The sequence below is a fragment of the Suricata suricatta genome, chromosome 14, assembly GCF_006229205.1.
Source record: "Suricata suricatta isolate VVHF042 chromosome 14, meerkat_22Aug2017_6uvM2_HiC, whole genome shotgun sequence".
Taxonomy (NCBI): domain Eukaryota; kingdom Metazoa; phylum Chordata; class Mammalia; order Carnivora; family Herpestidae; genus Suricata; species Suricata suricatta.
In genome coordinates this window covers 72,314,609-72,342,567 of record NC_043713.1, presented here as the reverse complement: position 1 = coordinate 72,342,567, position 27,959 = coordinate 72,314,609, and the positions used below count along the sequence as shown (strand labels likewise).

General features: G+C 48.7%; 1 protein-coding gene across 13 annotated transcripts in view; it reads left to right on the top strand.

Annotated features, from left to right (window-relative positions):
* ACACB (acetyl-CoA carboxylase beta) overlaps positions 1 to 27,959 on the top strand; it is a 125,155-nt gene that overhangs the window by 35,849 nt on the left and 61,347 nt on the right. For 12 of the 13 annotated variants that reach the window (XR_003902362.1, XM_029921370.1, XM_029921373.1 and 9 more), the window contains 14 exons: positions 8,194 to 8,326; positions 11,172 to 11,310; positions 14,307 to 14,416; positions 14,628 to 14,709; positions 15,952 to 16,050; positions 17,001 to 17,110; positions 17,212 to 17,322; positions 19,541 to 19,750; positions 20,045 to 20,215; positions 22,859 to 23,020; positions 24,385 to 24,548; positions 26,302 to 26,452; positions 26,549 to 26,652; positions 27,874 to 27,955. Coding sequence is in view for 12 of the 13 variants with exons in the window: in XM_029921370.1 (XP_029777230.1) it covers positions 8,194 to 8,326; positions 11,172 to 11,310; positions 14,307 to 14,416; positions 14,628 to 14,709; positions 15,952 to 16,050; positions 17,001 to 17,110; positions 17,212 to 17,322; positions 19,541 to 19,750; positions 20,045 to 20,215; positions 22,859 to 23,020; positions 24,385 to 24,548; positions 26,302 to 26,452; positions 26,549 to 26,652; positions 27,874 to 27,955 (1,828 nt within the window). In the remaining variant the exon portion in view is untranslated. Of the gene's footprint in view, positions 1 to 8,193; positions 8,327 to 11,171; positions 11,311 to 14,306; positions 14,417 to 14,627; positions 14,710 to 15,951; positions 16,051 to 17,000; positions 17,111 to 17,211; positions 17,323 to 19,540; positions 19,751 to 20,044; positions 20,216 to 22,858; positions 23,021 to 24,384; positions 24,549 to 26,301; positions 26,453 to 26,548; positions 26,653 to 27,873; positions 27,956 to 27,959 lie in introns of those variants that run through there. The other variant, XM_029921380.1, reaches the window with a different exon arrangement.

The following is a 27,959-nucleotide window of genomic DNA, read 5'->3' as shown; positions in this document are numbered from 1 at the left end:
TATAAGAATTAGAATCGCCCCATTGCAAGCGACTTTTTCGCCCTGGGAATCCTGCTCAGACCAAGGCCGGCTGCCCAGTTGAAATGTTGGTTGATGATCTGTTGGTGGGTTTTGCCCCCACTTGCATGTTAGAATTTCCTGCGGGCGGGGGGGGGGGGCTTTTGAAAAATGTAGATGCCTATCCCCCTCCAGGGCCCCCCTTCCCAACAGTCCCTCCCATCTTAGGGATCCTGCTTAATTAGTTCCCGTGGGGCCTGGACATCAGCATTTTTTTAAGGTCCTTCATGATGGAGTGCACAGTCAGGCCAAAAAGCACTGCTCAACTCAGAGCTGGTGAACTGTTTCTGTCAAGGGCCACATAGTAAGTATTCTCGGCTTTGTGGCCATGTGGTCTCTGTCACAGCTACTCAGCTCTGCCATTTACATCCCTCGAAGCCACGGATAATACATCGTAATTGAGAGAGCCTGACTGTATTCCAGTCATACTTTAGTTATTGTCACTGAAGTTGAAAATTCACCTAATTTTCTCATGTCACAAAATAAGATTCTTTCAACTATTGAAACATGTAAAACCCAGGGGCACCTGGGTGGCTCAGTCGGTCGAGCATCTGACTTTGGCTCAGGTCATGATCTCATGGTTCATGAGCTCAAGCCCCACATCAGCCTCGCTCCTGTCCGCGCAGAGCCCACTTCAGATCCTCTGTCCCCCTCTCTCTGCCCCTCCCCCCACTTGCACTCTCTCCAAAGGAAACAAACATTTAAAAAACAAAAAAGAAAAATGAATAAAAATGTAAAACCCATTATTAGCTTGTGGGAGGTACAAACAGGCCTGTGGCAGCCTGGATTTGGTTTTTGGACCCTAGTTTAAGGACTCCTGGCCTAGGCAAGGTGGCCATCCCAGGAAGCACTGAAGGGGCAGTGGCCTAAGAGAATTCCTAGGGTGTGTGTGTCTGGGAGCCCAATGAGTTTGAATGGTCAGCCTTTTACTAAGCTATGCGATGTCCTTTCTTCCTTGCTTGCTTGCTGATAATAGTACATAAATAACTTTTCTTCCGTCAGGTCATCAGCTCTCAGCAGTTACCACCCCTCTTTTATGAAAGAGAAAGGAGAGGTAGGGACGTGAGGGCTGGTTAATGTCAGGGCCCAGAGGCCCATATTGGGCTCTTCCCAGGGCTTCCCGGTAGAGGGGCACCTCAGCTAAAGCTCTTTACAGCCCTCGAGGCCCAGCGCGGAGCTCTGGACACCCACTCAGGGAGGCAGAAACTATTAATATTGTTCATATTTTCATCCTATGAGGGAACTCAGAGACACCTACTGAAGCAGCTCTCCCAAGATGACACAGGTCGGGAATGGTAGATTCTGCATTTAAAGCCTGGAAGCGTGGCTCTAATCTACGATTAGATCTACCGTTAGAAACCATTAGGGTTTCTCACCTGAGGCACTGTTAACGTTTGGGGTCCTGTGATTCTTTGTAGTGAGGGGTTGTCCTGAGCACCCTAGAATATTCAGCATCCCTGGCCTCTGCCTACTAGATGCCAGAAGCACTGCCCACGTCCGGCCTTAGTTGTGACCACAAAAAATGTCTGCAACCATGGCCATATGTCCCCCAGGGACAAAACCGCCCCCAGCTAAGAAACCTGCCGTCTACATATTGCCCCTCAAAAAGAAGTGCTTGTTTTCTAAAGTCCAGACAATAGAGATGCTCTTATTTATCTTAAATATCTTTCTGCCTCAAACTTAGATTCAGAAGGTCAGAGTCGGACTTGCCAGCTGTGTGACCTGAGGTCCCTGGGCCTCTCTGAGCCTCGGTTTCCTCATTGGGAGCAGGAAATGGTGGTGTCCCCTGCACAGGGCTCTGGGGACTCAGAGAGAAGCCCCCTGTATCTGATTCACTGTGACACTTGAGATGTTTATTCCTTCCCTCCGGGCGTTTCGGCCTGGGCTTGTGCCTGAGCAGCTGACCGTGTTTGGTGTTTGGCGGATAGCTCTGTGGCGTAGTTAATTGCACCTGAAGCCATTTCCAAAGTCACCCTGAAATATTTCAGCCTTCACACTTGACTTGGAACAAACGCCAGTTGATGGTCAGCTCTCCAGAGCCAATGTTGGTTGGCCTCCAACTTTGTCAAAAACGAATAAAAATAGCCCCTGGTCTCTGGAGACTGGGTCTGAAACAAGGCCCCCCCGGCAGCATTGTGTGTTTGCCCGCCTAGTTAGTTATGATGAGTTTGTGACCCACCTGATGGAGGGGGGCTCTCGCCATGTTTGAAATCAAAATGGCCGCTGGGAATGGTCTTTTCCAGGCCACAAAATGGTGTTCTTCTCCTGGTTGACTTTTTCTTTGTTGTGCTTTAGGTCAGTTTGCTAGAGCGTTAGTGTTTGTGTGCCATCCGGGGCATCTGGGTGGCTCAGCCAGTTAAGTGTCCAACTTAGGTTAAGGGCATGATCTCTCGGTTCATGAATTCGAGCCCCGCATTGGGCTCTGTGCTGACAGCTCGGAAGCTGGAGCCTACACTGGATTCTGTGTGTCCCTCTCCCTCTGCCCCTCCAGTGCTCACACTCTGTCTCTCTCACTCCCTCAAAAATAAACATTGGGGTGCCTGGGTGGCTCAATCAGTTTAGTGGCAGACTTCAGCTCAGGTCATGATCTCACAGTCCATAGGTTTGAGCCCTGTGTCGGGCTCTGTGCTGACAGCTCAAAGCCCGGAGCCTGTTTCAGACTCTGTGTCTCCCTCTGTTTTCCTCCCCCACTTGCTCTCTGTCTCTGTCTCTCAAAATAAAATAATAAAGACAAAAAAATAAATAAACATTAAAAAAAACATTAAAAAAAGAAAGAAAATGCCCACATCCAACATTTCCTGGTGTGGTAGAAATAGCCCTAGGCCTGATTTACTTGGTGACCCCTTTGCCTGGCTGGACCTCAGTGTGACCACCTATAAAATGGAATTTCTCTTCCCTGGTCAGGTTTTTGCTTCCACTCTTGCTGTGTCTTGCTCAGATTATAGGTAGCATGCTGGTGGTTTCCTTATTATAGTTCTTCACCAAAAATTTTGATCCCCTGAACCCACTCACCCCTACCCTCAACATGCCTGGTGACCCAGCCACTGGCCACATCTGTGGGTGGCTAACCTCTAGTTTAATTCCTGGTAGATGAATGCCCCATTGCTGCATTAAGAAAGTGGACTGAATGTTCACTCCTGACCCTCCTCCTGTCCACATCTCACCAAATGACAGCAAAAGAGATTTTTTTAAATAAACAATGTTTATTTATTTTGAATTTTTTAAATCTTTATTTATTTTTGAGAGATAGAGAGACAGAGTGTGAGCAGGGGAAGGGCAGAGAGAGAAGGAGACACAGAATCTGAAGCAGGCTCCAGACTTCAAGCTGTCAGCACGGAGCCCGATGCGGGGCTTGAACTCACAAACTGCAAGATCATAACCTGAGCTGAAGTTAGACGCTTAACCGACGGAGCCACCTAGACACCCTAAGTTTATTTATTTTGAGAGAGAGAGAGAGTGCAAGCAGGGGAAGGGCAGAGAGAGGGAGAGGGCAAGAGAGAATCCCACGCCGGCTCTGCACAGCTGGCGCAGAGCCCGATGTGAGGCTTGATCTCATGAACCATGAGATCCCGACCTAAGCAGAAATCAGGAGTCAGATGTTTAACCAACTGAGCCACCCAGGTGCCCCTAAAATTTTTTTTTTTAAAGAGAGATGGGAACTGGTCAAGCCTGGCAGAACAGGAGAGATTAGCAATACTATTTTGGAGGCCCAAAGCGGGAGGACTGGCAGTAACGGGCTTAGCAGAACCAAGAGGGCTGAGTCAGAAGGCGGCTGTGGAGACAGCTGAGAACCTACTGGGCCTGCACCCTGAAACATGCAGGGACTGGCAGCATCGGGTGCCTGTGCACCTGGGGGTGAAGGGGGAGGTAACAATGTAAGACTTGGGTACAAGATGCCTAGATCTTCTTGTCTGCTTTGCCTGGTGGGGGCTTGTCTGCTCTCCCCCCCAACCCACCCCCTGAAAGCAGGCAGTTCGTTCCCTGGAGGGAAAAGCAGAGGGTCCTGGGACTGGGGACCAATGGGCACCGTGGAGGGTGTGGGGTCTGTATAGGTTATAGGTGCTGAAACCTGCCGTGCCCCCCACCCCAGACCTCCCCCCCGCCCCCCTGCCTGCTGGCCAGTTGAGAATTGGACCATTGAAAGAAGATGACTCTAAGTGTACTTGGGGTCCCCTGGTACACAGCAGCCCCCTTCCCAAGATCCTGAGCATGGACCTCAGGGTCCGCTGGCCTCACCTCTTTTGTCAGCCCTTTGGTTCTTGCTCTTGTCCAGGATGAAGTGACTGAGGCTTATTAAACAGTTGGGGACAGTTTCTAATATGGAAGGCAGGCCCCAAGCAAACAGACATAGGAGATTTGGAAGAAACAGAAGCCATGCCAGGAGAAGAGAACAGGAAAAGCTGCATTATTACCCTCACTGGAATCAGGGAGCACATTGCACACATAGGCATAGGATGGGTGAAAAGGAAACTGCCTGTTGTTAACAGGCTCTTGGTATTAAAAACGCGACAGTGGGTTAGAAGAGAAGGCTGAAGGAATCGGCCAGAAAGTGGAAGACAAGAGATAGGAAATAGAGGAGGGGTAACATAAGGACACGTGCAGGCCAGTCTAAGAATTTCGGCATCCAAATAATAAGACTTCTGGAAAGAATAGAGAAAAAGGAGGGAGGGGAGTCTTTTGAAGGAAATATTTGAAGACAAATTCCAGGGTGTGAGTTTCCACATTGAAGGAGCCTGCTAGATGCACAACCCCCTGTTGGAAGCAGACATATACCTGAGCACATCCCTGTGAAACCACAGACTACAGAAGACAGACACAAGGTCCTATAAGCTTCTGGATGTGGAAAGAAAAAAAAACATCACCTATGAAGGATCAAAGTATCAGAACAGCTCTGGTTCTGGCATCCTCGGAAGCCACAACACAGTGGTGCAAGACTTCCAAAACTCTGAAGGAGAAGGTTTTCCCTGATAGGGTTCTGTACGCAGCCAAATGATAGGGTCGGATGTGAGGGCAGAAGACAGTTTCAGAACATGCAAGATGATGAAATGTTTACTGTTCTCACCCCTGACTCCCGAACACCTATTTTAAAAAAGAAAGTTTTTTAATGTTTTTTATTTATTTTTGAGAGACAGAGAGAGAGAGGGAGACACAGAATCCGAAGCAGGCTCCAGGCTCTGAGCTAGCTGTCAGCACAGAGCCCGACATGGAGCTCGAACCCACGAACTGTGAGATCATGACCTGAGCTGAAGCCGGAAGCTGGACGCTTAACCGACTGAGCCACCCAGGTGCCCCTAGAACACCTTTTCTTAGAAGGCTACTGAAGGATGTCTTCCCCTGAAACAAGAGAATAAACCAAAGAAGAGCAACACATGGGGGAGATAGGAAACTGGGATCCAACACAGAATCAAAGGGAATCTAGGGCAGGCACATGATGACGTCACGGTCCCATGTCTGCCATTATACCATCTTTTTAGCCAGTTGGAACTACTGGAGGCTATATTTCAACAAAACAAGGGAGGGAGGAAGAGGGAGCCATGTGATCCCCCTGATGAGGGATCAAACCCCGAGGAAAGGCAAAAGGAATCCCAGAATGACAGTTGTGTTGGGGGTCTGGAGGACAGGCAGTCAGGACAGGAGGAGAGAGTAGAGGCCTCCCGGAGGGATGTTGCCAATGAAAAATAAAGGAGCTGCTCAATTAGCTGCAATTAGTGGCTACATTAGCAATAGCCAGGCTGTTGCAAGAGCTATGTAACCGAAAACCCCACTGTCTCCACGAAAAAAAAAAAAAAGAGAGAGAAAAAGAGGGGAAAGAGGGGAACAAGGAGAATGAGGAGAAAGAAAGAAAAGAAAGAGAGAAAGAAAGAAAGAGAGAAAGAGAGAGAGAGAGAGAGAAAGAGAGAGAGAAAGAGAAAGAAAGAAAGAAAGAAAGAAAGAAAGAAAGAAAGAAAGAAAGAAAGAAAGAAAGAAAGAAAGAAAGAAAAAGAAAGAAAGGAAGGAAGGAAGGGAGGAAGGAGGAAGGGAGGGAGGGAGGAAAGAGAGAGAGAAAGGAAGGTAGGAAGGTACACCTGGTCTACCCCAGCCCTCATCTGACTTGTGAAACACCATGTACTGAATCTGGCAGACTGTAGCATGCCTGTGTTGAGAGACTCGGGGACGGGAAGAAGATGGGGTGACTGAGGAAGACCACTCATTCCTCGTCCTCGAGATCAGAGAGCCATAGATGGTGTCTCAAAAGATGTCTCAGAACTAGATATGGAAGACATATCACTGTGGTTTTCTTGCCATATTTTGGAGCTGTACTCCAGGTCAGCACTGTCTAGTAGAAATATAATGGAAGCTCCGCGTGTAATTTAAAGTTTTCTAATAGTCACTTTAAAGAAAAAGATGGGTGCCTGGGTGATTCAGTCATTTAAGCATCCGATTTTGTCTCAGGTCTGATATCGCGGTTCGTGGGTTCGAGCCCCTCATCGGGCTCTGTGCTGACAGCTCAGAGCCGGAGCCTGCTTCAGATTCTGTGTCTCCCTCTCTCTCTCTCTGTCCTTCCCCAGCTCATGCTCTGTGTCTCTGTCTCTCAAAAACAAACATTAAAAAAAGTAAAAAGAAATATATCTAAATATATTTCTCAATATTATATAAAATAGGATTTTTTGAGGATTCTTGTGTTATATAGCACTTAAGTATAAAATCATATGTATACACAGTATGTGATGTGCAAGGCTTTAAAACTAGATATCTAAAATCTCAAAGTCTCAGAAAATATTTGTCAGAATTTTTTTTAATAATCAATGTTTACTATATGATATTTTATTCTATCCTTTTTTTTTACTGTAGTTTATAGTAAGTTTTAATTTTTTTTAAATTTAAATCCAAGTTAGTTAACATATAGTGTAATAATAACCTCAGGACTAGAATTTAGTAATTCATCACTTGCATGTAACACCCAGTGCTCATTCCAACAAATGGCCTCCTTTATGCCCATCAGTCATTTAGTCCCTCCCTCCACCTGCCTCCCCTCCAGCACCTTCAGTTTGCTCTCTGTCTGTAACAGTCTCTTATAGTTTGTCTTCCTCTCCGTGTTTATATTAATTTTGCTTCCCTTCCCCTATGTTCATCTGTTTTATATCTTAAATTCCACCTATGAGTGAAATCATATGATACTCGTCTTTCTCTGGCTGACTTATTTTGCTTAGCATAGTACACTCTAGCTCTATCCACGTTGTTGCAAAGTCTTTTTGATTGCTGAGTAATATTCCATTGCATGTATATACCATATCTTCTTTACCCATTCATTAGTTGATGGACATTTGGGCTCTTTCCATAGTTTGTCTATTGTCGCTAGTGGTGCTACAAGTAGGATTTCAGCGTACAATCAGTATAAAAAATGTTGATAAGAGGGGCGCCTGGGTGGCTCATTGGTTAAGTGTTTGACTCTTGACTTTGGTTCAAGTCATGATCTCATGGTTCATGAGTTCAAGTCCTGCATCAGGCTCTGCACTGACAGTGTGAACCCTGCTTGAGATCCTCTCTCCTTCTCTCTCTGCCCCTTCCCCTGTCTCTAAATAAATACATGAACTTAAAAAATAAAAGATGTCATCCAAGGTGGTACTCACACATTGTTCAGGACTACAGAGAGGTGGAAATGCCAGAAAAGTGATTTCCTCTGGGGTTCTGGAAGGGAAGGGCAAAGAACCACCATTTGACAGTTACACATTTTTTTGTTTGTTTTCAGCTCCAAAATGTTTGATATGTGTATACAGAAAAGGGTATGAAAGACAAGTCTAAAGTATTAGACTGCATGGGTTTGCTCCCTCTTCATAAACCCCTCCCCATACGCTTTTCAGTAGTATTTGAGTTTCCAAATTGGGAGCATATAAAGTAAAAATTAACTGAAGATTAAAGATTTTCAATGTACAGCTTGGACCACGCCAGGTGCTCACTCCTGCTCGTTCCTGCACCAGGTCTTGAGTCTCCCTGTGAAATCCTTCGGGGTCCCTGGTGAAGACTTCAAAGCAGAGGGGGGCTGATGGGCTCCCATTTCTCTGTTGATGTTGCCTTCGTGGGTGCTGGGCTCCCGACCCCCTTCCCCAGCAGCCCAGTCTCCGTGGCTCATCAGGGCCTGTCCTGTCCCCCCTGCAGACCCAGCATGTCCGGACTCCACCTGGTGAAGAAGGGCCGAGAACTGAAGAAGGTGGACCTGCACAGGGACTTCACCGTGGCCTCCCCGGCTGAGTTTGTCATGCGCTTTGGGGGGGATCGGGTCATTGAGAAGGTACAGATGGGGTCTTGGCAGTCGGGGTGGGGTGGGGCCCCTCCGCCCGGCTGGAGGAGGGGAACCTGCTTCAGGCTTATCATTACGCTGCAGAGACAGGGCCAGGCCACTTGCTGGGTGCCGTTTGCTGGGATTCATCAGCTTTTCACCCTCTCAACAGCCGAAGCAACAGGTGTCATCACCCCCATTTCACAGAAGAGGAGATGGAGGTCTGAAAAGACCTCACAGTGCTTTCATACAAGGGGCTGCTTTCTAGGTTACTGGGGCAGGCATAAAAGCCCGGCCCTTCCCTTCTGAGGTATAGAGCTCCTTCCAGGAGAGGAGGCCCGTTTACTGAATAACAATAATGAAGGAAAACCACTAGCTACCTTTGGCCATTTAGAAAGGCTTTTTACATCGTTTCCCGTTCCACCGAGTGAAGGCTCGGGGCCACAGACTGCGTATTCTGTCATATCCGTGGAGGAGCTAAGATGCAGAGATTTGACATTGGTTGTCCAGAGTCACGTCGCTGGTTAGGGCTAGGGTCAGGATTTGAATCCAGGTTGGCTTGACTATAAGGCCTTGTTCTTTTCCATTATGACTCCAGGGTGGTGGTAGGTAATTATAGTAACAACAGCAGCTACTGGTTTTTGAGGGCCTGCTTGGCCAGGCATCCTGGTAACTGCTTAACATCATCATACCTCATTTAATTTTCCACCCCCTTCCCCGTCCTGTTGGGCCATATTATTTTGCAGAAGAGGAAACTGAGGCCCAAGGAAGGACGGTGGCTTGCCCAGGTTTTATAGCTGGTCAGTGGCAGAGCTGGGCTTTGAACCTTGGTTGTCAGAGTCCAGAGCCCACGTCCTCTCTCCAGGGTCCTAAGTGCAGTATTGAGCGTTAGAGACTCATTCGGGCTCCTGAACCTGGCTGCTGCCTGGTTACTGGCTGCAAACACTGACTTCTCTGCCCAACCCTAGACTCTCAGAATCACTGGGTGGGGATCCAGAGGGTGCACATTTGTCGAACTCACCAGGGGGACTCTGTTGCAGCCGGCCCAACTGGTGGTGGCCGGCATGCAGCCCTCGGGAGCCAAGAGGCTGCGTGGCCCCTGAAGGCCTCAGCCCGGAGCTGCCACACTTTGTGACTTTGGACTTGACCGTGGCTTGCCTTCTCCCCTAGACTCCTTTTGTGGGAAAGCTGCACCTGTGGAGACTGGAAAGCCAGCCAGCCCACAGTGGCCTTCTCCCGCCTCTGGAGGCTCCCAGAATGTGCTAGAGCAAATGGGGCCCATGGAAACTGGCTGTGCTGGGGTCACCCAGAGCCCTTCCTTCTTGACCACATCTTGCCCTGCCATTCTGTCATTGCGCTTCAGGAGGCTGTTTTAAAAGGAGGGAGCACCGAACCAGAGCCCAGGGCTTTGGGCTCCATATGCTGTGGCCACTCACAGGACGTGACCCCTGGGCTCAGTTTCCCCTTCTGTAAAATAGCAGCAATCGCATTCCTAATCTCTAATGATACTTGTCCTTCAAGGCCTTAAAATTACACTCTTGCTCTGTAAATCAGAGGTTCAGAGCCATATGCCTATTTCTTTTTAACAGGAAAACTAGACCTGGGTTTTATCTTTTAGAGACCAAGCCAGGAGGGTGGCCAGTCTGAGCTCCTTATGTAGGGGTCTGCCTAATGCCACACAGGAAGTTCAGGCACATTAAGAATTGAAACCAGGACCCTTTTGTTGCTCTCAGTTGCTGAGGCCGGCCAGGATTACTGCCTTTTCTCCTTACCAAGTCCGGGGCCTTTAACCTCCAAAATACAGAGGCAGCCATGGTGGACAGTGCAGTGCACAGGCCAGACTGGGCAGGGCTCACGAGTCCCATCCTTCCCATGTACTAGCTGAATGGCCTTGGGCAACTGTCTGAACTGCTTCAGTTTTAGTATCTTTAACCCCAAATAGAGATAAGAATACAGCTACTCTCAGGGGCTGTTGTGAGGATGAAATGAAATAATGCTGGTGACACGTGTTGTACTGTAGCTTGGTATATGGAAGCACTCAGAAATGTTAAGTGACTGTGATGACGCCAATAGGGGAATCAAAGATCATTCATTCATCCCATCCTGTCCCTCCTGCCTCTCCTGTTCCTCTGTCTATTCATCCATCTATCCACCTACCCAGCCACCCATCCATCCATCCATCCATCCATCCATCCATCCATCCACCCACCCATTCACCTACCTGTCCATCTGTCTGTCCATCCATCCATCTGTCCCTCCATCCACCCATCTGTCCATCCATCCATCCACCCACCCATTCACCCATTTTCCGTCCATCCATCCATCCACCCATCCATCCATCCCCTCTTCCACCCATCTGTCCATCCATTCATCTACCCATCCATCTGTTCGTCTGTCCATCCATCCATCCGTCCATCCACCCATCCATCCATCCATCCACCCACCCATTCACCCATTTGTCCATCCATCTATCTGTCCACCCATCCATCCATCCCCCCATCTACCCATCTGTCCATCCATTCATCTACCCATCCATCTGTTCATCTGTCCATCCATCCATCCATCCATCCATCCATCCACCCATCCACCCATCCATCCATCCATCCATCCTCCAGTCACCCACCCATCCATCTGTCCATCCATCCAGTCCTCTACCTGACGCTTCATCCGTCCATCCCCCCATCATCTGTTCATGCAGCTGGCAGATACTGAGCACCTCTCTGCCAGGCCGCGTGCTGTAGATACAAAGAGGTACCTCAGGAGGCTCTGCAGCTGTGAGACGGAGCCCAGGGTAGCATGCAGCTCCCAGCACAGGTGGGTGTGCAGCTCTGGCCCCTTCCTTATTCTCCCTGTCCAGGTGCTCATCGCCAACAATGGCATCGCCGCCGTGAAGTGCATGCGCTCCATCCGCAGGTGGGCCTACGAGATGTTCCGCAATGAGCGGGCCATCCGGTTTGTCGTCATGGTGACCCCAGAGGACCTGAAGGCCAATGCAGGTACCTGGGCCTTGACTCCTTCCCCTCCTGCCACCCCCTGCCCTTACCTTCTCTCTCCTCTTCCGTCTTACCTAGGCAAGTCCATCCTGGACCCCAGAGTCCCAGGGTACCTCTCGTGAGCCCACATTTATTTGCCCATTCTTCTTTATTTAATTAAAAATGCAGGGGCGCCTGGGTGGCTTAGTCGGTTAAGCGCCTGACTCTTGATTTTGGCTCAGGTCGTGATCTCATGGTCTGTGAGACTGAGCCCCGCACCCGGCTCTGTGCCGACAGTGTGGAGCCTGCTTGGGATTCTCTCACTCCTCTCTCTGCCCCGCTCACTCACTCTTGCATACTTTCTCTCTCAAATAAATACACTTTAAAAATGCAAGTGGTTAATACACAACGTGGAAATCCTATCTTTGAGAAATGTCCAGTGTTACCGCAGAGTGGTCTTTCTTACTCTGGGGGTTCTTTCTTGCAGGTGTATGTGTTGTATTCCAGCCATTCACTTTTCTGTTCATTTCTTTCTCTATGTCTGTTAGCATGGCTCATTCTGTGAACAGCTGTTGGACAATTTTGTGTTTTTTTCCCCTGAACAGTCACATCCTTTTACAGATCTTTTTCCCACACAGTAGCCAAAGTGATCTTTTAGAAACCCAGCCTCAGGGCCTGTCGGCTCCTCCTCAGAGCTTCTGAGGCTGCAGTGCGGTCTCCTGCCCTACCCCCGACGACCCCTGGGCAGAGGCCCTGGGCTCTGCTCTGCACTAATGCAGCCTTCTTCTCTCTCTCTCTCTCTCTTTTTTAATGTTTATTTATTTTGAGACACACAGAGAGATGGAGAGCAAGTAGGGGAGGAGCAGAGAAAGGGAGAAAGAGAATCCCAAGCAGGCTCTGCCCCGTCAGCATGGAGCCTGATGCAGGGCTCGAACTCATGAACTGTGAGACCATGCCTTGAGCCGAGATCAAGAGTCAGAGGCTTAACCGACTGAGCCAGCCAGATGCCTCGAGATGCGGCCTCCTTCTCACTCCGAGGACAGATTTGATTGTCAGCCCCATTTTACAGATGAGGCAGTGAGGCACGGGGACATAAGTCGTTCGTCCAGGGTCATACAGCTAGTATGTGGCATGGATACATGCGGGATTGGAACCTCAGTCTCTCTGAATCCACAGCCTCATTCTGTGGGGGTTCCCATGACACTCAGACTAAAATTCCACGTCCTCATCAGGCCAGGGAAGGTGCCTCATGACACGGCTCTGCTGGCCTCCGGGCCCCATCTGGTGCCTCTTGCGCTCCATCCCTGAGTCCTAGCCACAATGGCCTCATCGGTTCCTGGGCTGGCTGAGCTCTTTCCTGTCCCAGAACCTTGGAACATGCTGGATCTGTCGCCAAGGACGCTTCCCCTCCTCCCCAGCCTTCCGTCACCACAGGCCTCCACCCCTCCCTGCCCCAAGCCTTGAGCCGTGTCCTCCCATGTGACTTTCCAGAGGGCCCTGGCGCTGACCCCATTCTGGTGCTGTTGTGTCTGTTTTCTTGCTTATCTTCTCAGTCAGTAGAGTAAAGCCCAGGGAAGGGAGGGGGCCTGTCTGACTTCTCACTTTGTAATCTGCGGGACCTCCCCCATGGCCAATACTCGTGTGTTCCATAAACATCGGAGGCAGAAAAGCTAGAAGGAATTCACCACTCTTGGGTCTCTTTCCGAGCCTGCACATGAAGTTCCACACTGTTCCTTCTCAGGATCTGCAAGAATTCCATAGTACAGAGGTACTCACCCCTGCCTTTGGCTGGAGTCTAGCTTTTCACAGTTCAAAACGCTGCCCAGTGAACATCCTCGTACGTCATTCTTTGGCTTCATTGGCGAGTAGGGTTTTTTAGGACATATTCCTAGAAGTGGAATTTCTGGCATAAAGGGCATAACGATTTTGAAATCAAAACATCGCATTGTGTTCAGCTGTAAAAAGGAAGGAAATCCAGTCACGTGGTACAGCATAGACGAACCGGGAAGACATGATGCTAAGTGCAAGCAACCAGGCACAGAAAGGCAAATACTGTAGGATTCCATATTTATGAGGTCCCTAGAGTCGTCAAATTCGTAGAGACAGAAAGTAGGTGGTGGCCGCCAGGGGCTCTGGGAGGAAACAAGGAGAGTAGTTGTTTCATGGATAGAGTTTCAGATTTCCAAGATAGAAAAGTTCTGGAGATCTGTTTCATAACAACGTGAATGTGCTAAGTCCTCTGGAACTATATACTAGAAGAAATAGTTAGATGACAGATTTTATGTTATATGTTTTTTTTACCATGATTAAAAACCATTGTATTGTTGGGACACCTGGGTGGCCCAGTCGGTTAAGCGTCCAGCTCTTGATTTGGGCTCAGGTCATGATCTCATGGTTTGTGAGTTCGAGCCCCGCTTTGGGATTCTCTTTCTCCCTCCCTCGCTCTCTGCCCCTCCCCTGCTTGTGCTTGCTCTATCTCTCTCTCAAAAAATAAATAAACAAAATCTTGAAGAACCACATTGTATTGTTTAATGGCAAAACAGTATTAAAATAAACTTTAGATAGGAATTAATAGGGGCTGCTGGGTGGCTCAGTCTATTGAGCGTCAGACTCTTGATCTCGGCTCAGGTCACGATCTCACGGTTCATGAGATAGAGCCCTGGCTCAGGCTCTGTGCTGACAGCATGGAGCCTTCTTGGGACTCCTCTGTCTCTCTCTCTCTCTCTCTCTCAAAATGAATAAATAAACATTAAAAAAAGGGAATTAATAGAACACCCCACCTCTTATCCCAACTGTCCCAAGGAGGCTTGCTTCCTTCTTTCTTTATTCTCTTCCAGACCTTGTCCTGATGCACATATATTTTCACATAGTGGGAGTCACATTCAGTTTTTTTTTTTTAATGATGATACACGTTTGTCCCTTGCTGCCAAAGAATCTTGGTTATCCTTTCAATGGCTGTACATAGTCCTTCAGTGAACTTCAGCCTCTCAGTTTCCCTTTTCTCTCTCATTTAATTGCAGAGTACATCAAGATGGCAGATCAGTACGTCCCTGTCCCAGGAGGGCCCAACAACAACAACTATGCCAATGTGGAGCTGGTGGTGGACATCGCCAAGAGAATCCCCGTGCAGGTAAGTCAGGTGGGGGGCCCAGGCTGCCTACAGGGGGTTGATGCTCTGAACTTCAGAGCAACCCCTCACTCCTGCAGTTTGGAAGGGATGCAGAAGCCAGATCCTCTGAGCCCCTGAAATCCAAGGCTGATGTGACCCCGTGAAGAGCTTTCCGTGTGTGACTGGAGGGGGCTTCTCGAAGATCTTCATTCACACCTCTCTGTGTTCACAGGCGGTGTGGGCTGGCTGGGGCCATGCTTCCGAAAACCCCAAACTCCCGGAGCTCCTGTACAAGCATGAGATTGCCTTCTTAGGTAGAGTGTGTCTCCATCAGATATGTGGGAACCGGGGCATCTGCGGGACAGTCTGCTGGGTCAGGTTCTCTTTCCAGGGTAACCCTGCAGGGTGGGGGTCACTTTCTGTGGTCAGGAGGATGCAGGTCTGGCGGGTGGAGGGGAGGTCAGCCAGCCCAGGGACATAGGAGCCATTACCATGGGTATGAGAGTGGAATGATGCTGAAGCATAGAGAACCCTCTGCTCGTGCTCCTGCTGGTACTGGGGGGCGGGGCGGGGACCAGCCATGTTCAGATTTCTGACTGGGTTAGGAGATCACATTTCTGATAAGCTCACACCTTTCTTGGGCTGTTCTCAGGCTTTGTAATGCCCTAGTCTCTTAGGACCAGAGTCCCTCGTCACTGCAGCTTATTAGGTAAAATGATACTTAACGTCAGTAGCATCTGCTTGTTATAGGATTTGTATTTGTAAACTTTGTGTGTGCAGTTATGCTGTCGGACATCTTTGCATGATTTAGGGGAATCATTTACCATCCACACTAAATCCCTCTTGCCTGTAACACACACTGTGTATGAAGCAACTCAGGGCAAATCAGCACCTGATATTCCAAGGGTCTGCTTAGAAGCCTGTGTCTGTTTATGTTTTCTCTATCTGTTGTCTTTGGTGGGCCATCACGAAGGACCCTCCTTATCCATGAGCTCTGGAGGTTGAGGATCCAGCCCACAAGCCAGCGAACTACAGCCCTTAGGCCAAATCCAGATCATTGCCTGCTTTTGTAAATAAAGATTTATTGAAACATGGCCCTCTCATTCATTTATTTGTTGCCAATGGCTGCTTTTGCCCAACATTGGCAAAGTTGGATGTTCATGACAGAGACAGGCACACCCACAAAGCTGAAAATATTTCCCACTTGGGTCATTCTAGGCAAAGTTTGCTAGCCTAGGGTCTAGTTTTTTGAGGTGCTACTTTGCCCCTTTGGTCTAGCTTTTTGCTTCTTCCTGAAAAGTGAATTTTGTGTGTGCCACATACCTTAGGTTGTAAGTGAGACCAAGTTTACAATCCACATGTACTAAAAAACAGCGGACTTTATGCCCATCTGATGAAGTAGCAGATTGATAGATTTTTTTCCTTCCCCAACTTAATGTTAAATTCCTCGGGGGCTAGGAGCTGAGTACTTTTCTTTGTGCATTTGGTTGGCATTGGGCTGCAAGGGTCCATAGACTCACTGGATTCTGCCTTGCCCTTTGTCCCCTATCCCTCAGGCCCTCCCAGTGAGGCCATGTGGGCCTTGGGAGATAAGATCGCCTCCACCATTGTGGCCCAAACGCTGCAGATTCCAACACTGCCTTGGAGTGGAAGTGGTAAGTGGCCTGACCTTCACCTTGGGGGAGCTCCTCCACCCTATCTGGTAAGAAGGGGTGACAGGAATATGCTTTTTTAAATTCTTTCACTAAAAAACTTTAAAATTATTAAAGCAATGGTACTGTTTCATTGTAGACAACTGAGAAAATGTAGAATTGCAAAAAAGAAATAGAAATCATCCATAATCCTATGACCTGGTGTTGAACATTTGTTACACTCAAGGAGCCTACCTATCTAGGCTTTCTTCTAGGCCCGTCCTTTAAAAAGCCAGAGAGCTTATATTTACGTCTGTAATGTATTTTTTTCTCACTAACCCTTCTTTGTCAATAAATACAATTTATAACATTTAAAGTACCTGCATTGTATTTTATCATACAGAGGTACTTTTTGTAATTAACAGTCCTCTACAGTTATAGATTTAAGTTGTTTCCAGCCTATTTTGTTCTAATTTTTAAAAAGACTAAAAGTTAACAGAGTCTTGATAGTCCCAGATAGCTAAATCTCTATGTACCGTTTAATCATTTCCTTAGGATAAATTCCTAAAAGTGGAATTTCTAGGATAAACTCAAAATAAATTCGAAAAAAATAATCTCCGGAGTTTCCTAGTCAATCAGATTTTTTCCTCCAAACACAGAGTTTTACATGTGGGATGGAAAGTTTGTTTTTAATCTTCACAGGGTTTTAGAAAGCAGTGATTCACATATAAATGACATCCATGGGCAGAATTGGAATTTTGTTTCAGTTCAGGTTAATAGGATTGTTCTTGGTTGGCTCAGTCTGAATTTCTTAAGCTCGATTTTCTTTTGAGGTCGAGTTAGTCCGTAAAAAAATTAGAAGCCACTGTCTTTGTGTTGTTGGTCCAGAGGCCAGATCTTGAGAGGCTTTGGTTTCTGTTATGTTCCTCTGCTATCCCCAGGAAGATTCAGCTTTTTTTTTTGTGACTCTCTAGGTCTGATGGTGGAGTGGGCAGAAGACGATGTGAAGCAGGGGAAAAGAATCAGTGTCCCAGGAGACATTTATGACCAGGGTTGCGTGAAAGATGTGGATGAGGGCTTAGAGGTAAACATGGGGCTGGCGGGTCAAGGTGCTGGAACCTTATCATCCTGGTGGTGCAGAAACAGTCTACCTTCTAAAGAGGTCTGTGTGTCCTTCGCCCCCAGGTGGCAGAGAAAATTGGTTTTCCCTTGATGATCAAAGCGTCCGAAGGTGGAGGAGGGAAAGGAATCCGGAAAGCAGAGAGTCCCAAGGACTTCCCAATCCTTTTCAGACAAGTGAGCTGCTCTTGCCGAGTATTTTTCCATGTGCCTTTGGGAAGTGTGTGTGTTTCGTTGTCGGCCAGCAGATTCTTTTCATTTGCGTTACTGTGTCAGAAATCAAGAGGACATTTGCGGGAGCTGGAATATTGCTGTGATGTGTTCCGAAGCACGTGTGCGCGTTGTTATACACACAAGTCCGTGGCTCACATCGATCTATACACCCTGAACGTAGATGTTCGATTCTGTGAACCCACGTGACTTTAAATGACTTCAGAGATACGGGCCTAGAGTGTCTGCTGTGACTATGTTTGTCTGTTGAAAGATGGGACATTTTGTAAGTTTTAGTAGTCTTGGTATTTTTAATGTTTCTCAGTGGTTGACTTTTGTTGTAGGGATGAACTGTGTATCTACTTATTTGTAGCTGGGTTTTCACTTTCCCAACATTATGCAGTGTTTTAAAGAAGTAGGCTGATGATCTTCCCATTCTTCTTAAAAAATTTAAAAAAAAATTCTTTTTAATGTTTATTTATTTTGAGAGAGAGAGAGAGAGGGAGAGAGAGAGAGACAGTGTGCAAGTGAGGGAGGGGCAGAGAGCGAGGGTGACACAGAATCCGAAGCAGGCTCCAGGCTCCGAGCTGTGAGCACAGAGGCTCGAACCCACAAATGGTGAGATCATGACCTGAACCGAAGTCAGACATTTAACCGACTGAGCCACCCAGGTGCCCCAAGAAAAAAGATTTTTTAAAATAGATGTTACTTTTTAGAGTGGTTTTTGCTTCATAGCAGCATTGAATGGCAAGTCCAGAGCCCCGTGCACCCCCGTCCCCACACAAGCACAGCCTCTCTCAAGCTCTGGTTTTGGGTTTTTTTGGATTACATGGATGGCATATGAAACTGCACACAAACATACAAACACTTTTGGGATATATTAAGCATAAAAAAGGAAACTTCTCTTTTTACCACCACCTCTGAGCTCCTCCCCCTCTCAGATATGACTAACCAGTTAGCAGCTGGGTTTGTTTCCAGCACTTTGCATATACTTTTAAAAACCATTTTTATATGATGTTTTAATTTTTAAAAATAATCTCTGCACCCAGGGTGGGGCTTGAACTTACAAACCCGAGACCTAGAGTCGCATGTTCTACCTGCTGAGCCAGCCAGGCCCCCCTGTATCTGCTTTTACACAGACGTTGATACAGTTCTGTTTTATTATTTTTTGTGTAAGTGGGGTCCTCCCATGTATAACTGCAGTTTGCTTTTTTAAAAAAATTTCTTAGGGATTCCTGGGCGGCTCAGTCAACTCTTGGTTTTGGCTCAGGTCATGATCTCCCAGGTTTGTGAGATCAAGCCCCACAGCCAGCTCTGCAAGGGCAGTGGCAGAGCCTTGCTTGGGGCTCTGTCTCCCTTTCTCTCTACCCCTCCCCCACTTGCTCTCTATCTCGCTCTCAAAATAAGTAAAAAATAAAATTTAAAAAAACTTAAAAAATTTTGTAGACATCGTTTCATGAAAACACTTATTTTTATACCATCATTAAGAATTTCTGGGGGCGCCTGGGTGGCTCAGTTGGTTAAACGGGCTTTGGCTCAGGTCATGATCTCACGGTTCGTGGGTTTGAGTCCCTGCATCAGTATCTGTGCTGATGGCTAGCTCAGAGCCTGGAGCCTGCTTCAGATTTTGTCTCCCTCTCTCTCTGCGCCTCCCCTGCTCATGCTGTCTCTCTCTGTCTCTCAAAAATAAATTAAAAACATTAAAAAAAATTTCTGGATGACTGGCTTTTCATCAAAAGAATGAAGTGAGAGAATACTATTTAAGGAGGAAACCTAAGTTGCAGGGTAGCACGTTTCCGTCCTGTCTTTATTCCAGGAACATTCTGTGTGGCGTGTGTGTTCCTGAATGTGCAACAGAAAACCAGTGTGCACCCAGCTGTCACCCGCACATTGACTTTGAACCAGTTAACCCTTAACTGCACTCACTCTTAGCACAGTAGACTCTAACGCACGCCCAAATCTTAATAGCACATTATCCTTCGGAGATGGGACTATGGGGAAGCTGCACTTGTCACATTATAGACTGTGACAATATTGGACTTAAAACATCAAGGAGAAGGGCATGTCCGTGAGAGACGTAGAACAGAGCTAAAAGACCAGCAAGACCGTGGCCGTATCTTCAGAGAACTTCCTGCTCCAGCCCTGGTCCCCCAGGGACGAGCGAGCCACTCTGCTGTCCCCCCAGGTGCAGAGCGAGATCCCGGGCTCCCCCATCTTCCTCATGAAGCTGGCCCAGCACGCCCGGCACCTGGAGGTCCAGATCCTCGCCGACCAGTATGGGAATGCCGTGTCTCTGTTCGGGCGTGACTGCTCCATCCAGCGGCGGCACCAGAAGATCCTGGAGGAGGCACCGGCCACCATCGCCACACCTGCTGTGTTCGAGTTCATGGAGCAGGTGAGCTCTGCAAAGCTGGGGATGGGGGGGGGGGCGGTGGGGGGGGCGCCTCCGGGAGACCCATCTCCACCCAGCCAGCAGAAGTGTCCTACAGTTGGCGTTGCCAGAGTGGAGCAGGTGTCCTTGGAGACACCCTAGGGTGGGGGAGGCCCATCATAGGGAGCGTGATCCCTGAGACCCCAGAGGAGACCACACACAGCAGGTCCTCGGCATTTGGTGCGGGGAACCTGGAAGCCACCACTGAGACGATCCGAGAAAACCCCTGGACATCCTTCAGCGTCTGTCCCTTCGCAGTGTGCTGTCCGCCTGGCCAAGACTGCGGGCTACGTGAGCGCGGGGACAGTGGAGTACCTCTACAGCCTGGACGGCAGCTTCCACTTCCTGGAGCTGAACCCCCGCCTGCAGGTGGAGCACCCGTGCACGGAGATGATCGCCGATGTCAACCTGCCGGCTGCCCAGCTGCAGGCAAGGGCACGGGCTTTCCCCGCTGGGCTGGGGTCCCCATCCGGCTCTGTGACACCTTCCTGACTCTCTGTCTGTCTGTCTGTCTGTCTCTCTCTCTCTCTCTCGTGGCCGTCCCTGGGAAGTGACTGGTTTGTTGCTTGAGTCGCACTGGGAACTGCAGGCTAGAAAGCTCTTCTAGAAATGGACAAGAGCCTGTTGAAGTCCTCCCTGGAAAAAACTATTTTCTGCAGTTCCAGGGTGTTCGTGGACCCCCCAGACAGAGGACTGTTTCTCAACCTTTTTTTTTCTTTTAACTTTTTTAAAAAGTTTATTTACTTATTTTTAAGAGAGAGAGAGCATGAAAGGGGCCAAGGGTGGGGAGGAAGAGAAAGAGAATCCCAAGCAGGCTCTGCACAGATAGCGTGGAGCCCGATGTGGGGCTTGAACTCACGAACCATGAGATCATGATCTGAGTCCAAATCAGACACTTAACTGACTGAGCCACCCAGGCGCCCCTCAACCCTTTTTTTTCCATTACTCCCTAAAGGACCCCTTTGAGACCCTTTTCTCCCTAATTCCTCCCCTTGTGAAATTTTAACTTCACAGATATACTATGTACCTGTTTTTTACTGTGGACCCATCTGCATCTTATACAAAGAGTCAGATTGTTTCGTCCCCAAGAGCAAGTATTTGCACCCTTGGGGGACAGTGTCACCCCCATTTAGAACCTGTGACCCAGAGTTAGGAACCCTTGCACTAACGGAACTTAGATTTTTAAAATACGTGTCTCTTTCTTTCCTTCTTTCCTCCACCAGCATTTTTATTGATTTTCTATTTTGTGTGTGTGGGGGGGGGTTGTTTTTTTTTAATTTTTGTTTTTTCAGGAAATTTCAGGAACGTTGCAAGGATAGTGCAATTAACACCCACCCCCTACCCCTCAGTCTACTAGTTGTTACTCTCTGCCGTGTTTGGGTTGTATTTATGTGTCAGTTTAATTTTTTTTCAGCTTGCCTTTTTTTTTAATGTTTTATTTACCTTTGAGAGAGAGAGAGAGAGAGAAAACACAAGTGGGGAAGGGGCAGAGAGAGAGAGAGAGAGAGAGAGAGAGAGAGAGAGGCAGAATCGAAAGCAGGCTCCAGGCTCTGAGCTGTCAGCACAGAGCCCGACACGGGACTTGAACTGACAAACTGTGAGATCATGACCTGAGCCGAAGTCGGGTAAGCAACCAACTGATTCACCCAGGTGCCCCACGGCTTATGTTTTTGAGAAATGTTTTGACTTGAAACTTCATGGCACTTTGCCTCTAAATCCTTGAGTGAAAGGACCTCCCAAGAATAAGATCATTCAAACCAAGAAAGAGAGAAAGAGAGAGAAAGAAAAGGGAAGGGAAGGGAGGGGAAGAAAAGGGAGGGGAGTGGAGGGGAGGGGAAGGGAGGGGAGGGGAAGGGAAGGAAAGAAAGATCATTCTGGCACAATATCACAATAAAATGATGATACTCTGTAAAATACTGATGCTACCACAAGTCTATCTAAAATTCAATTAAGAAGTATAAAGTTTAAAAAATTGATAAAATCCAGGGGCGCCTGGGGGGCTCAGTCAGTAGAGCATCGACTCTTGATCTCAGGGTCGTGAGTTCAAGCCCTGCCTTGGGCATGGAGCCTACTTAAACAGCAACAAGTTTATAAAATCTCATTCCACATTAAAATTTTCCCTGTTGTCCCAGTAATGTCCCTTTATGGCTGTTTTTCTTCTTGTTTCAAAACCCAGGATCCATTCCTGGACCTCACATTCTATTTCACTGCCACATCTTTTGAGTCTCTCATCTGGAACCATTCCTCAGGCATACGTGTTTGTTGTTGATGTTGGCACTTGAGAAGGATTCAGGCAGAACGCCGCTCTGTGAATTTGTCAGATTGCTTCTTCCTGATGAAAAAGTCCCTTAAACATTTTGGCAACTTATTACCTAGGCAGGTGTTGGGTCCTTAGTGCATCTCATCGGAAAGACCCAGGCGGTTAAATTTGTGTCTTCTACCCATTCTTCAGGCCCAGATTTCTTGGAGTCCCTTTAAAACCTTTAATCCGGGGCACCTGGGTGGCTCAGTTGGTTGAGCGTCTGACTTCGGCTCAGGTCATGATCTCCTGGTTTGTGAGTTTCAGCTCGGGGTCTGATAGGGCTCTCTGGTGTCAGTGCAGAGCCCGCTTTGGGTCCTCTGTCTCCTTTCTCTCCGCCCCTCCCCCACTGGCTTTTGCTCTCTCTCAAAATAAATAAAAATGTATAAAAATCATAAAACCTTTAAGTCTGCGGCTGGGCACTGGCCTACCTCCCCTTCCATGGTACCGGGAGTCTGAAACTTTTATTTGGAATACACGTGCTCTTGCTGCCAGAGGCGGTTTTGCAAAAGTGGTTGCTTTTCCCCGTGACACTGTTCCCTGGGGGCGGAGTCAAGCCTTTCGTCTTTTCCTTGCTTTGCTTCTCAGGCCACCGGCCACCGTGCGGCACAGTGTCGCTCGTGTCGCACGTGTCGCACATGTATGCTCGGTACATGCTCCGTGTAGCCGATCACTGCATCTCTTCCTCCGTGGTACCCGGCAGTCTGCTCGGCTTTTGGGGGCGGGGCTCCAGGGGGACCGATGCTCACCCAGGGTGGATCTCTTCCTTTCAGATCGCCATGGGGGTGCCATTGCACCGGCTGAAGGATATCCGGCTTCTGTATGGAGAGTCACCTTGGGGGGTGACACCTATTTCGTTTGAAACTCCTTCTAACCCTCCACTTGCCCGAGGCCATGTCATCGCCGCCAGAATCACCAGCGAGAACCCAGATGAGGCAAGTTGGGGGGTCCCCACACCCCGCCCTCCCCGCGTCTGCCACCTCCAGTCTCCCAGTGTGTGGCGACCCCGGACATGAGCCTTGGACGAGACGCCCAGGCTTCTCTGTACAGACGGGTGTGGGTAGGCACCCGGTTTGATCAGGAGCGTGTCCCAGGCACCTGACAGATCCCTTCATGCATCTCATTGGTCATTCACGTGACAGTTACACTGCTGGGCGTTGTTGCCCTGGACTATGGCTCAAGAGGTTGAGGTAGTGTTTTGTGCCTGGGACCTGCGAGACCATGGCCGGTGCCCGTTGTTCAACTAGAAAGGCCGCGTCCGTTTTGGGAATGAGGGGGTCTGGTTTAGAACCCAGTCCTTGGTTTTCTGGCCCCTTGTAGTCTCTGCTACAGCATCAGTGGATAAGTTCCTTTGTGACTCGTTTTTTCGTGTGCCTTACAAACCAGCCAGCTGGCATCTGTCCCACTTGACGTGCTTGCTTACAGTTGATGGTCACATAATCTCCATAGTTTACCACAGCCTAATTGTGTCATGATTACATTAAAAAACTGGAGGTAAGAGGTGTGTCTCCCCCCATCCCCCTTTTAATGAAAGGATTGTAGGGTGTGGTAACTCTATTCATTTGGCATCTTGGGCTGCAAACAACCGACTCTGGTGGTGGGGATAAGCAAATGGGGGGTTTTCAGGGAGATGATGCCCCCGGGCGGGGGGGCGTGGAGAACCAGGTGTGGAAGCAGCCGGGGCACCTGAAATTCTCCAGCTCTCACCTCCAGGCACCTGGGCCCAAACGGATGCCTCCATTATGCACGTCAGAAGCCCTGATTGCAGCGAGAGGGTCCGTGTCACCCCCCCCTTACCAAAGTTATATTCAGGGGGATGGGATGAGCCATTCCCCCCCTCAATAAAGGAATTAGTTGTGTGTTAGGGTTAGACTTCTTTATCTCCTGGAATTTTCATAATCCAGAGTTCGAAATCCAATCCCTCTTCTCTTTTGTTTAAATTTTTTATTACTCACAACATCAAACTGATAAAATCAGAACATATTTTCATTACACTCCATTGTGAGCAATGTTCACCCATATTGTATCTCCACCTCCTCTCCTCCACCCCGAATGGGTTATTTATTTTTATAGTTTTTTTTAAATAGAGATTACACGCATGCACTTACGTGCTGACGTAGGTACACCCACAGGTGGATATACCCACACCCCCAGCGGGAGATACCACCGTCCCATTGATGACCCTAACCTTTTAGTTGTGGTGGGGGTTCTTGGTTTTCCTAGGATTTCATTCTGATGCAAATATACCTGGAGTGATTTTTTTTTTCTCTCCATTTTGCTTTTTCTGCACGGGTTCTAGGGGTTTAAGCCAAGCTCCGGAACAGTTCAGGAACTGAATTTTCGCAGCAGCAAGAACGTGTGGGGTTATTTCAGCGTGGCCGCTACTGGAGGCTTACATGAATTTGCGGATTCCCAGTTCGGGCACTGCTTCTCCTGGGGAGAGAACCGGGAAGAGGCCATTTCGTCAGTATCTCCCTCCTTCCCTCCTCCATTCCCTCCTTCCTTCAAGAAACTAAAAGCCTATGGCTTCAGATGCAGCAGTACCAGGAGATAAAAGGGACAAATCACAGCAGACCCTATCTCAAATACCCTTTGCTGAAGTCCAAGAGCAAAGTCTGGCTTCTTCCAGTATCTGAGATTCGTAAAGGCTCTTGAGCTCCCCAAGGTCATTTTGGTCTTGAAATCATTACAGGTCACACTTGGAGGAGATCCAGAGAAAGTTCAGGGGGATTCCAAAATTGAAAAGGGGCCAAGGACTATAGCTTAAAAAAAAAAAGGGGGTGTGTATGAGACTTCTTTAAATATAAACCTTTTAAGTAGGTCCTGGAGAAACCCACCTTGACAAAGGGAATCTCGAATCCCAAAATGCCCACATCTTACATTTCTCCTGCCTTGTCCCAGGTGAGCACAGAAAGTAAAAACCAGCTCACTTTGTAGTTAAACATTCTCGTGGGGATGAATCACTGTCTTTTGAGTGAAAAATCCCAAAGATGTTGCAGTTGTTCTGTCTCAAAAGCATTAAAATCAGGGCGCTTGGCTGGCTTAGTCGGCAGGCATGGCTGCCGGCACTGCCTGCGATTCTTGACCTTGATGTTGTTAAGTTCGAGCCCCATGTTGGGTGTAAAATTGGAGGCGGGGGAGGAAGGCCAGCCATCCCAGGCCATTCTGAGGGAAACGGCCTGGGGTTGTCTGTCCCATGCCGGGAATGACCGGTATCCACTTGAACAGAATTCAGAGGGGGAAATTCTGGCTTTTCTTACTGCTGTCAGAGTGCAGCAGGGGGGTCAAGGTGACGATTTCCCCAGGACTGAGGGTTTCCTAGAGTTTGGGATTTCTTGCTGCTAAAATTGGGCATGTCCTGAGCAATTTGCGACAAGTTGGTCACCCTTGAGCCCAGTAGCTCGACTCATACATGTAGATTCTGGTGCCCAGCCGACTCTCCGGAGACTGGTGACGCCCTCATTTGATCTTAGTGCATCTTTTCTCTCCTCCCGAACTGGGGTTGTGATTTGCCCCTTTGCCCCACCTGCTGAGTGCATGCCAACAGCAGGTATCAAAGCTCCTTCCCAGGAAGAGAATTGTTCTAATGCCTGCTCTTTCTCTGGCACCAAACACCTTCCCTGTGATTTCATAGGGAGTGGGGACGTCAACCCTTGGGACTGAAGCCCTATTTGGGGGAAGGCTGCCCCTCTGGGAAAAGGGAGGCGGTGACCAGCCAAGTACCGGTGGACAGGGGACCACCACACCCTCACTGGGGGCACAGTGTTGGCTATCCATAGGTCCACCCCAGGCATACCCAGCAAAGCAGCTGCCCTGGGTCACGGGGATCTGAATAGGTCCAGCTGGAGAGGGGCAGAGCTACCGGGAGTGATCAATAATCATTACAATCATGGTAATTAATCCTGATCCTGGCAGCTGACCTTATTTATCGGTGACTATATGCTTTAGATAGATGGTCTCATTTTAATCCTCAAGCACCATGTGAAGTCAGAGTTACCTCCCCATTTTCCAGATGAGGAAACTGAGGCCCAGGGTGGTTAAGTCACTTGCCCAAGATTGCCTGACCGGTAAATGCTGGAGCCGAGATTGACCCCTGGGCCGTGGGACTCAGGCCCCTCTCTCTCAGCTGTGCTGCTCTGGCTCTCGGAGAATCCGCAGGAACTCTGCTGGCCGGTATATTAACTTGGAAAATAATCCATGTGCCTTTCCCCTCAAGGAACATGGTGGTGGCTTTGAAGGAACTGTCCATCCGGGGCGACTTCAGGACCACCGTGGAGTATCTCATTAACCTGCTGGAGACCGAGTGCTTTCAGAACAATGACATCGACACAGAGTGGTTGGATCACCTCATTGCTGAGAAAGTGCAGGTGGGGAGTTGCACCCCCCTCCCCTGTGGGGCGGGGAGCCCCCAGCTCCTCGTGGGCTTGGTCGCCACCGACACTGAGGTGTGGAGTCTTTCCTAGGCTGAGAAGCCGGATATCATGCTTGGGGTGGTGTGTGGAGCCTTGAACGTGGCCGATGGGATGTTCAGAACCTGCATGACGGATTTCTTACACTGGCTGGAAAGGTAGTTCTTTTCCCCTTGCGGGATATGCGTTATTGGCACGGAAGGCAGACACGATCCGCCGCTGGCTGTCAGGGATCCCCTCCCCTGGGTTTGCCTCTGAAGTTCCTCGCTGCCCTGGAGGAGGGCCCCTGGGGATGGGATCCTCAAGGCAGCAGACTGACTTGCATCAGGGACGTCATAATACTTGAGTCCAGAGAGGAGGTGGATTTGAGAAGCAAAGCAGGTTACAGGTCACCTCTGCAAATGTTCTTGCCAGACTGTCGCCTGAATCAGACAGCGACTAGTGAAATGGGCCAGCATAGAGGTGGCCAGGTCGCTGACTGTTGGAATGGGGCCAGGATTTCCCAGCCTCAGCGCCCCTGATGTTTTGAACTGATTCTTTTTTTTATTTAATGTTTGTTTATTTTTGAGAGAGAGAGAGAGAAACAGAGAGACAGAGTGCGTGCAGAGGAGGGGCAGAGAGGGAGGGAGTTAGAGAATCTGAAGCAGGCTCCAGGCTCTGAGCTGCGGGCACAGAGTCCAATACGGGGCTTGAACTCACAAACCACAAGGTCATGACCTGTGCCCGGACGCTCAACCGACTGACTGAGCCTCCCAGGCGCCCCCGAGCTGATTCATTTTTACTGCTGATTCCTTTCTTATTGCAAGGACTGTCCTGTGCACTGTGGGAAGTTAGCCACACCCCAGGCCCTCCATCCACAGTTCCCCCGCTCCCTCACTCTGCCACAAGTCCTGAGCGTCGAGTACGTCTCCAGACATTGCCAAATGTCCCGGAGTAGAGGCAGAAGTCACCTTTTGTGGAGAAACACTGTGATAGGCAAATGAAACTACAAAAAAAAAAAAAGCATTTAAAAAGAGAACAGATTTTAGCCTTGATTATCACACTTTTGAGTAGTAATAGAGCCGCAGTGTGTGTGCCTGGCTCTTTTCGTAAGCGGGCAGCAGGATTCCCACATAGGGAATTGTTCTGAGAACAAGCATTACGGATTTTGCTTCCTGGGAAGCCCTGGAAATGTCTCATGCTTCAGCAAGTGCTGGTTCCTTAGGTTCTGAGGAACATCAGCTTCCTTGCCTTTTCATCAGATTTAGCTTTTTTAGTACAACCAGGCGGGTTGATGCTTATGCGGGGCAAAGAGCTGAGCAATTGGCTCCAATTCAGAGGACGGCTGCAGAGTTCTCGTTCACTCCCACAGCTGACCGTGAGTCTGTCTTTTCTTTCAGGGGCCAGGTCCTTCCTGCCGCTTCTCTGCGGAACATCGTGGATGTGGAATTAATTTATGATGGTGTTAAGTACATTCTCAAGGTGA